The 10,845-nt window shown below is 38.6% G+C and overlaps 1 protein-coding gene across 4 annotated transcripts in view; it reads right to left on the reverse strand.

Annotated features, from left to right (window-relative positions):
* Window positions 1–8,070, reverse strand: part of gramd1a (GRAM domain containing 1A) — a 42,049-nt gene extending 33,979 nt beyond the window's left edge. Inside the window, exons 1-2 of one of the 4 annotated variants that reach the window (XM_030158124.1) lie at window positions 7,644–7,756; window positions 5,266–6,066 (exon numbers count right to left, since the gene is read on the reverse strand). In XM_030158124.1, coding sequence (XP_030013984.1) covers window positions 5,266–5,738 — 473 coding nt within the window. In that variant the 5' untranslated portion in view covers window positions 5,739–6,066; window positions 7,644–7,756. Of the gene's footprint in view, window positions 1–1,092; window positions 1,407–5,265; window positions 6,067–7,643 lie in introns of those variants that run through there. The other 3 variants (XM_030158126.1, XM_030158125.1, XM_030158127.1) reach the window with 3 other exon arrangements.
* Window positions 8,071–10,845: the final 2,775 nt, after the last annotated feature.

Genomic DNA, 10,845 nt, shown 5'->3' on the forward strand with positions numbered 1-10,845 from the left:
ATACAAATTACATTTTTTTTTTACTGGTAAATTCAGGAAGAAGAATGTCCGTTTTAAACAATCAACACTTATCACACTGTGACAGACTGTCGCTGGATTTTAAGTAAAAGTATGGTTTAAGCTCAAGTGAATTATTTTAAGTTAATCGAACCACAATTCAACAGACAGAAATGTTATGCAGATGAAAAATGAATTCTCCTTAATGTTATAATAATTATTACAATAACAATATTTGCTAATATGAGAACTTGTTTCTCTTTGTTGTTTATTGATGCAAAGTGAACACTTTGGGTCTTTAAGGGTTGGCCTACAATAAATAAAAACTGATGGCTGGTGTTTCTGTGGTTTACAGTAATATTTTAACAACTAAGGGATTGACTCTCAGTCTAATCAGTTATTAAAAACAATACAAAGCCACGCCAGTATATGTAACTCCACTAATATTACAGTCACTAATACCTCTATTCTTTTCATCATTGTTTAACAATGTTCATCACAGCATTATAAGACTGATTATACTGTGTCATACTGTCACATCTATGACGTGAGTTTGCAAACGGAACAAACTAAATCCGTTAAAGGCGAACAAGCAGCATTGGCAGAAACACCTAGTAACCTTACAATGTCCTCAGTCTCCACACACAGCAGAGCGAATGTGGTCTGGCCCCATTCAATACTTCACACACAATCATTTTAAAAACACGGAAACACTGACGTTAACACGTAAAAGTCCAAAGTGATGGGGAAATCATTTCAGTACTAGACTACACAGTAACAGTGGTTTTTCTGTTCAGTGCAGCAGACTGGAGGAGTGGAGGATTTGGTCTGACAGTGAAACCGGATGAGCATCGATGGGCTGAACAAAAATAGATCGCAGGCTATCAGTTTACACACTTAACATAAGAAAACGTCTCTTCGCATGTGTGGAAAAACACAACAAACACAAATGTCACCAGCCCCTCCCGTATTATCAGTGGGAGGTGCGATTCAGGATCACAATAAACGCTCATGGAACGAACGGCGAAGACAAATTACACGGTAGAATTAGCCACATACCACTCTACACTATCAGAGAGTGTTTATATCACTTACTCAAACATTTCATGGAGTATTTTCAATCCAAATGATCCACAAAAACACGCAGGTTGCTGCTCACTATAGTATTAACATGGCACCGGTGTTCGTGGTGTGTGCGGCTAAAGGAGGATGGTACCAGGCTTGTATGCCCGTTTTCAGCCTTCTGCTCTTTGCTCAGGTCCTAGACAGAATCGCACACATCGTTCAGTGTCTACTCCTCATCGTGGCTGACGCCCCTGCACCTTGCAGTCAGGTACCGGACGGCATCTTCCTGCACCATTCGCAAGATCCGGTAACGGGCTGTCTCACTGTGTCCATCGGTAATCCCCCTGTGCAACCAGGGCTAGAGAAGGGAAGGGGCGGGGGAGGGAGGATGAGGATGAGGATGAGGAAGGAAGCGTCTCCATGCGCGGAGTGAAGCTTTGCTTTTACATTGAGGTGGCACTTGTTCGGGGGGGGGGCTCTTTTGGTGTTCTGTTTGCCCGTTTGATACGTGAGTGTTTATGTGGATGTGTTTGGGGGGATGCCACCTGGATGGGGTGGGGGGCAAGTTCACAACCTTTGTAAGAAATGCTGTAATGATATCAATGTTGTTGATATGGAAATGTTATAAAAATGTAAAAAAAAAAAAAACAAAAAACAAAAAACGTCTGACTGTCCTTACAGGATACCAAAGCTATGAGTACCCAACATGAAAACATACTGCAGATGTACCCTCCAACAGGGACCTGATTCATTTACCTGGCAGTTGCAGTCAAACACCTCAGTCCCTCACAAACAGTAGCAGTAACAGTTTATCTGAGCAACTAATGTGTTTATCAGAGTGAAAGACTTCTGCAAACTGGAAGTCTGTTCTTTCATTCATTAACAATTCTGTCTATATTTCATATAAGCCACATACAAGTAAAATAAAGGCTCATTATGAACTTCGGTGGGATGTAGGCTGTGGGTTTGAAGGGGCTTAATATTTGAAATTAAAGAAAATCAAAACACTAATCTGTTGGTGGTAAAGTAATAAACCACTTCAGTTTCTGTAAAGTTGCTAACTGAAAGGTACTGCATCTAAGAATAATAATAGTAGTAGTAGTAACATAACATCTAAACTGCAACAGCATCACTTTGTAGGTATATGATGAGAACTAGCCCTGTAAATAAAGACCATGGCATTGTGTACTGAATGCCCTTTGCCAAAGCCCACAGCCCACAGCCCACCCAATCCCTTAACCCTCAATCTCTCGCTCCAACCCTCTGGATTATAGCCCACATCATAATCCACTATGCTTGGCTACGGCCACATTGCCACCATTCTGCCTCCTAATGTGCAATCTGCTGTACAGAGGTTCACCAGTGACCAATAATAAGGTCATAGACAGAATGTCCTTTACTGTCATTCCTCTTCCATACAAAATATTTTCTTTCAGAAAGAACAGAATCAATTAAATTCATGACATCAGAGATTCACACGGCACATTATAATGAAAAACACATCTCCATGCAACACATCATAATTACCTTGTTCTTTCTATTAAGACTATGACCTTTTGCCATTTACATATTACTTATTAGTGAACAATGATTTCCACAAGAACAATTAATTAATGATGAAAATACAGCATTTTGCAATGTATTAGCCTCATAATACATCAATTAGGCTTAGTCAATGAAGCTGAATTCACCGAGGACAGTGGTGGAGAGATGCACACTACATATGTTAGAGGACACACTGGACAATTTGGATCATCATCTTCCCCAAAGAAGAAACTGCAGCGGACGACTCACCTCACTGTGCCACAGGACTCAACATTGTAGAGATCCTTCATTCCTATTGAATCAGACTGTACAGCACCTTATTGACAGCAGATAGACTGAAGACTAAACTTAAGATAGACTGAATAGTACTAAGTTACTAATTACTTGTTCAAATTTTATTGTTCTTTCCTTAAACTGAAGTACAAATTAATTCCTTGTAAGGATCAAAAAAGTTATTCTGTATCTGTATAAAAGGGGACTCGTATTTCTAGAAGATCTTTAACAAGTTATATGGTGATTTAAGAGTCATTATAAGATTAGCTTGACAATAAAGCAGGCAAAACAAGGACTTTCTCCTCTACAGCAAGCTTCCTACTCACAAGTGATTGTACCTGTGCAAAATCATCCACTATTTAAAAAAATAAAAATACATGCATACATATACATAATTATATTTCCACTTAGAGGAAGTATGCATCTCAATTTAAGTGCATTTGTGTGTGTAAGCTCATAATTCTGTAACCTGTCTACAACTGACTCGAAAATTCTTGAATTGCTGAAGAGTAAGGATGCATACATTTCTCAAATTACACTGTAAATTGGGCAAACACCAATGTTTCTTGAGTAATACAATCCATGTTTTTCTTCAGCAGGGTTGTATGTCTGTCATAGATTGAAGAATTTGGACCTACAAACCAGGGGTGCAATAAACCAAGACAGGCAACCATGAATGAAGAGGGTCATTATCATTTTGCTGGTCATGTCTTAGCGGATCTATGGTATATAGTTGTTCTTTCATGTGTGACTGAAACACACAATCTCCAGCTAGATTTTAAAAAATGCAAACATTAGTATCTTGAAAATTCTACAAATAATAAAAAAGTAGTATCATTTTACTTTTGTTAGTGTCCAAACTGTGATCTAGAAATTAGGTTTCATAAAACAAAACAATATTAATGTTCAATAAAAACGTAGGAAAATAAGACAGACAAGAGGACAGCTGTTTATATAGAGCACAGGAGATGATCACCCTCAGTTTGACCTCGGTTGCCCACTGCAGTGTTGGCCAGAACATCCTGATTGGACTTGCATGACATCATCAGGATAAAAGACTGCTCCCATTGGCTAAAGGTGATGTCATGCTCTGAGGAAGATAAATGCCGCATGCACCCCGCCTATAGCTCCTTGTGACCAACCCAGCTCTATTTTCCTCCCTGCCACAAGTCTCACCTTTTATGTTTACAGTTTACACGAACCTGTTTTTTCACTTACTGACGGAAACAACAATTTCTACAAGCTTACATAGTATTTTAAAATAGACAAAGGCAGGTGATATATAGCATATGCATTATTGTTAGTGCAGGGAAACAATAGATGTTTCTAGTTGCAATCTAAATTTTTGCCTGCATGTCAGCATTATTTGTCTGATGTCATGCTGTACCACGACCTTCATTTTTAACAGAATGATCTGTTCTCTCCAGTTTTAGCTATTAGCCAATTAACATCAGCCTGCTCTAAAATCTGTCAAATGCAAGGCTATAAAAAAAATCAGTGTGCACAAATCACTGACTCCTACTCTATGTCAATAAACAGTTGTAAGAGCACAACACCCACAAGAAAGCAGCAAATTAAAAAAAAAAAAAAAAAAAAAAAAAAAGGGGAGGGGGGCTAACAGAAATTTAAATGCTTGATGGCAACACTTTTGTGTCTGTAACTGTATTGTAATGCATAACAAAAGGTTCTACACCCTACGTTATATTGGCTATAGAACAATGATGAAGAAGTGTCGTCTGAGGGAAATCAGAGATTGGAGATCATAGTGATCTTTTGATTCTGTTCTATACCATAGATGAGAAAGTATCAAATTCCCTTATCATCTAAATAAGTCATTATTTTTCTCCTGCTCCTAATGAACTAGACATTGCTTCTGTACCAAATAATGCTTGCAATCACCTGTTCACCTATTTCAAATCACACTGTAATTTAATTAACAAATTCCTAGCCTTAAAGTGTGCAGAATGGATGTATCTTTACAAACAAATGAATTTAAACAAAGAACATATGAAACATGTTATTTTCATACTGTTCAATATTAACATGTCTAATTTTTAATCTGCAATTTCCAGTGTTTCAACTATTTATTGATGGTTGTATTCAAACACTAAGCCCTTAGCTAATCTATCTAGGTTCTATCAACTACATACATTTCTAGTATTTGCCTTAAAATGTCAGGATTTGGACCAGAAGCAATTACCAATACTAGTATAAAGACTCATATATCTTAGTTTTTACTTGTGATCAACTGAATAAAGAAGGAAAAAACACATTTGGGATTCTGTTCATGGGGAGCTACACAGTGCTTTTTATCACTTTATTATGTCTTCCAACAATAACTGTAAGTCACTATCTGGTTATTTGGGATGAATACCGCAAACTAACCTGCAACTGTCCCAGTCAGAGTCTCTGCTGAGCAGACTCCTTAGGAACCAAGGTGAGCGGCGGGTGGGTGAGGGACTACATGAGCAGGAGTTAGATGGTGGCAGGAGGAGGTCCTGTGAAGGGTTGTTTTCATCTTGCTCATCTCCTTTCATCTGAGAGACCACAGATGGAGAAGAAGAGCACCTGGTGTGTTGAGAGGCAAACTTCTCTGTCATCACCTCTAATATAATTTTTGGTTTTTTAGCCCTTTGGTGTTTTAGTCTTTCGTTGCCTTGCTCTTCTTCATTATGTTTCTTGGTGTGGATCCTGCTGTGGCGAGAGCAACTGTGGTGACTGCAGTGTGATAGTCTTGAGCTGGGCGAATGAGACCATGACTCAGTATCTGAGGATGGTGGAAGGACAGTTAACGTTGGGACAGGAATTGGCTGAGCCGAGGTGATACCCTCTGTCTCCACAGGTGAGGGCATAGTCATCTTAAGGGTTTAAGTGTTTTTAGTTTCTTCTCAGTCAGGCTTATGGTACTATTAGTATTGAGACTGACCATGATAAACTCAGACATTAATACAGTTTATATAATTTCCAAAGGTGTATCGAGTCCATTAATCAGTTCAGTCAATCCAGTTCTATTGTTGAGACTGACTAATGCAGATTATTTAATATTCCCCATGTTTCCAGAGAACAGTTAAGTTAAAATACTATAGATGCTGCTTCACAGTCAAAATAATTCACTGAGAAGTCAGAGGGATGACAGAGGTCTTCACAGGTCTTTGTGTTCTTCAGGAATCCATCCAGGTGTCCACTCTGTAGTGCATTGGCAAAAAATGCAAAAATTCTGTTTGTTTCTGTGTTTAGCCTGTTTCTACACTCAAGGTCATCATTTCAAAAGCTGAACTCTACAACATAGATTACATATGTCTCCAAGTAACAACCTGAGGAGTGACAAGAGCAGTAACTTTGCATTTAAAATACTGGACTACACCTGACCAATTTTCACTTTCATTCTTTAAATATAACTGTAAAACAAACTCATCTAAGATTAAGTGCTGCATCTAAGCCACCACCTAAGCCAAATTAACATCATATGGCCTAATTTACCAAGGTGAACTGCATTATACTACTCAGCTACTAAAATTACCGATTTATTATGTGCTTAAGCTTTGCTAACACAAATATATTATGACCCCCCAAAATAAGTGAAACTGTATACATTTAATTTATAAATGTGATAGGACTCATAAAGCCCATGTACCAAGTCTTAAACTCGTGAAAATCACTGGAAAACTGACAGTACCTGAGCCCCCTGAAAGCCTGGATTTAAAAAAAAAAAAAAAAAAAAAAAAAAAAAGGAAATGCTTTATAGAGAATTATCTGCACTGCCATTTCTGGGAATATGAGGTATCATAGTTGCAATATAATCTTGTTCCGATTCAAAGATTGACCATATGATTTGTAGGGCAGTTGATGGTATGTCCATTATTTTGCCATGGTTTAGAGAACTGTTCCATTATGTGAGCAATATTTGTCAAGAATTTTGTTTTCTCCCTTCAACTAACTTAGAGTCCCTGGGTGGATTCACTTGAGATGACTGACACCAGTCATTACGTGTTGTTTATCAAACTTCACTTGAATGCAATTCAAGTAAAAATAGTCAGTACAGTCCTTTCACTACATCTAAAGTCACGCTGTGCTCCTCAATACCATCAAACTTTACAAACACGGGATAGAAAAACAAACTACTTAAGACAGTAAGGAACACACTCTGTAGCCCACAGAAACAACTCTGCCTTTGAAAACACATGTATATCGTTCATGCAGCCAATAAAACCGTCTGACTGTCCCTACAGGCTACCAAAGCTATAACTAACCAACATGAAAACATGCTGAAGAAGTACCCTCCAACAGGGAGCGGGTGTGTGTTTGCTGTCAAAGCAAGGACTTCCAATGCAAGGGCCCAAACAAGTCAGAGTATTTGCCGTGATCTGTTTGAACAAGAACAATCTTGGCACATACTTGTTTGTCAAGGGTAATCCAACATAATCCCCGCGTCACCTTTACGCTTATGTCCACAAAAGTCTCATCTTTGGCCGCAAACCACTATGAAATTACACGCCGAACGCCGTCATTTCAGAAACAGACCACCATAACCTAAACACCCTAATTCAACTTCATGCCATAGCAATATGATATTCTATTCACTGACATGGTTTAGCTTTTATCCATGGTTTAAACTCATTGTTTAAACATATAGAACTATGCAAACCACAAAGACCACCGACACTAATGAAAGTCTGTTCAGGTAAGTACTCAATCAATGGGAAACGGTAAGAAATTGGGAAGAGCTTAGCTAGAAATAACCAAGTTAACGTTTCAACTCCTACCTCCCATTGGATGAGTTTCCACCGTGTCTGTTGTCCTGCTCGGCCTCGAAAACAAGCCGAGCAACGGTGCGGGAAGTGATGTTAAAATCAACTTTTTCACAGGAACACATCAGCATTCTTATCAGCTCCAAGAAGCATTTGTCGGCAGCAGGTATCAGTTAGCCTTTATCCAGTTAAAGCTAAAGACGGCCAAGTTTAGCCTAAGTTCGCCCGGCCATTGGAGGCCGACAGCCCTCACAAAGCTGACTATCTGGCTAACAGCCTTTCATTTCCAGCACAGACCATCACACCGTCGTCTTACGTTGTCAGAATAAAAACAGCCGGCATAAAAATATTAGACAAATTTCTGGGTTAAGGACCAGTGTTGGGCTAACACTTCAGACGTCCAAACTTGCCGGATGATAACATATTGTTGAAGAGTGTAGAGAAACGAAGTCACTCGATCACTTCGTCACGGGGGCTACGGAGAAGTCAGGGAAAAAAATTACAAATCCCCAGTTGCTTAAAAAAATTAACCTCGGTATCAAAAATGCTTACTTTATACAGTGGTAAAATCGCTGTTATCTTTTGCTGGTATAAATAAAAAATAAATAAATAAACGCTTGCTACAAAGACGGGACCGACACCCCCACCGATAAACTTTGTGGTACAGTCCGGGAAAGTAACTGTTCTGAGCAGAGGATGTGGCGAAGAGAGAAATAATGCTTGTTGACGTTGGCCGCCATCCACAGTAATAATCAGAAGTCATTTTAGATAACTCAACCACTTCATATAGACAGATAATGACATGTTTTTCTCAAGTTGTTGCACCTTTGATGTTTAGCATTTGGAATGCTAACGTATAGGAAGTAAGCTACATATAAACAACATGTGTAAACATATAAAGCAATTACATCAAGTGTTTTATTCATGGCACAGACCCATCAGTTAGTACATCAGTACACCAGGAATGGGCTGACCGTCCATAGCGGTAGTTAGAAAATCCACCCATTTGCATCGTTTCCGAGTTTATTTGAAGGGATCAGTTAAATGAACAGGCCTACTGCGGCCTCTTGTGTCCAGTAAGGATGCATGCAATAATTCTTTCTCTCATCTTTTACCTCAGATTCCACAAAAATGACTGTGTATAAGGATTGTGAGCCCTCGCTGCCCAAATCTTACAATACTGCAGTAAAAAAAAGTAACTGATCACTGAATGCATTTAGATTAGAATACAAAAGTATTGTGAAATGGTACTTAGGGCAAATAGGCATCCTTAATCTCACCTGCTGCTTGCGCCATCATCATCTCATATGGTCTCTGAAGTGTTGTTTTCACATTGTAGTCTGTTAGAGGCAGGATTCCTCTCTTCAGGGAACATATTAACACACAGCCAACTGCAGGTTCGTTGTTTCTAAAAAAAGAACAAGGCAACAGACAGGCTTTCAGTTTATGTGATGAACATTTTAAACAATAAATCAACACGAGTTGTTTGTATACTCTGTTTACAGATGAGGAAAAACTGACATGTAGTAGACTACCAGAGATGTTTTGATTATTCTTGCAATTAAAAAAAAAAACAAAAAACAAAAAACAAAACATTTTAGTTAAATATTATTTTTACCACAACAAATTTAATGAATGAGATTGTTTAAAAACAAACAAACAAACAAACAAACAAAAAAACGTATGTACTCCTACTTAGTAAATAGCCTACTTTTACACTATAAAACCAAAATCCTAAATCCTGACAGAAACAGTGACTTTATTTAAAGAGCTTGTTAGAAATAAAATCATTGGTACAATACATTTCTTACTTTACCTGCTTTGTTAATTTCAGCCAGCCATTGCCTCTGTATCCTTTTAAGCTGATGGCAGAGCATTGCAATGATTTGGCAATTTCCGATTCTCCAGAGGTTTACATACAGGACATCTTCTGTCCTCTCACTGTCAGTGACTTCTTCGTGTAGTCAACACTTCCCAGCTCACACAGCAGAGGACTGTTGCATATACAGCCAAGGGAAGAAACATCTCCAGCACACAGGGTGTTGTGTTACTGAGCCGATGATGATTCAGGGACTGGAAACTCAATCTGTACTAAAAATAAATAAAAACAACCATCATCAACCATCATAGCAAGGAGGTGTGTCTCTCACTGTGTATGCGTGTGTAGAGGTAAAGTACAGTCCACCCCTATTAGACATAACACACACACATATATATGTCTGTAGACACTTGCACATGGATTATCATATATCAACATTCCCTTGAAATTTTCCCCTTCATGTTTGTGCCACCTCAGGGTCTTTCCTTCAACTGCCCCTTGGTTACATGTGTCATTTTCAAGATTGCATTATCAGTCATAGTCTGCCACAAGGTTAAATGAGGCGGGAGCTCTTATCAAGAGTTTGGTGCTTCACTGTGTCATGTGGTTACATCACATGGTAATGTCCCTGGCCTCTATTGCAAAAAATAAATAAAATTTAAAAAATAAAATGTAAAAGTATAGCCTGCCTTTTACGCACACAGTCACAATCTTAAAAAGGTAATTATATCTTTTGTTGTAACTTTTTTGTACGGCCTTAGAGTGAGACATGTTTAATGTGACACTTGACATCTTACAAGGCGACCTGTTTATAATGGGTACATCAGTACACTGCGTGTGTCCGTCATGTGACTCTGTCATTGCTGTCAGCCTGCAGTGAAGCATGCAGTTGGCCTTGAGCCTGTTTCTCTTTTGTCAGCCTTGACTTCAGTGTTGACAGACCAACCGGCATTGACCAACTGTGAGAGCCATTCATGGCAGACATCTAAACGGATAAGGCATGAAAGTGATTTATAACTGTTGTACTGTTACATACATAAACCTGGTCCTTAAAGAGGTATACACCACTTCCAATGCAAAAGCGTGGATCAAAAAAAAAAAAGACAATTCAATGTGCCCCTGTGTGGAAACTGTGCATGAATATTGTGAAAGCAGGAAATTTGGAACATTGATTATTTTTAGACAGAATATAAATATTATGACTTCTCACAGCTGACTGTATGGTACATACACTTGATCTCCCAGCTGTGGATGTACCAAAGCTGCTGAAATGCTCCCATGATGGTGGGAAGATTCAAAGGTCTTTCCACCAATATTAAATGCCACATCACATCAGCACATCATCACATCATAATTGTTGTTTATTAAGCAAATTTCCTGCCAAAACTTAATAAACAC

This window comes from Sphaeramia orbicularis, chromosome 16 (assembly GCF_902148855.1).
Source record: "Sphaeramia orbicularis chromosome 16, fSphaOr1.1, whole genome shotgun sequence".
NCBI classification, from domain to species: Eukaryota; Metazoa; Chordata; class Actinopteri; order Kurtiformes; family Apogonidae; genus Sphaeramia; species Sphaeramia orbicularis.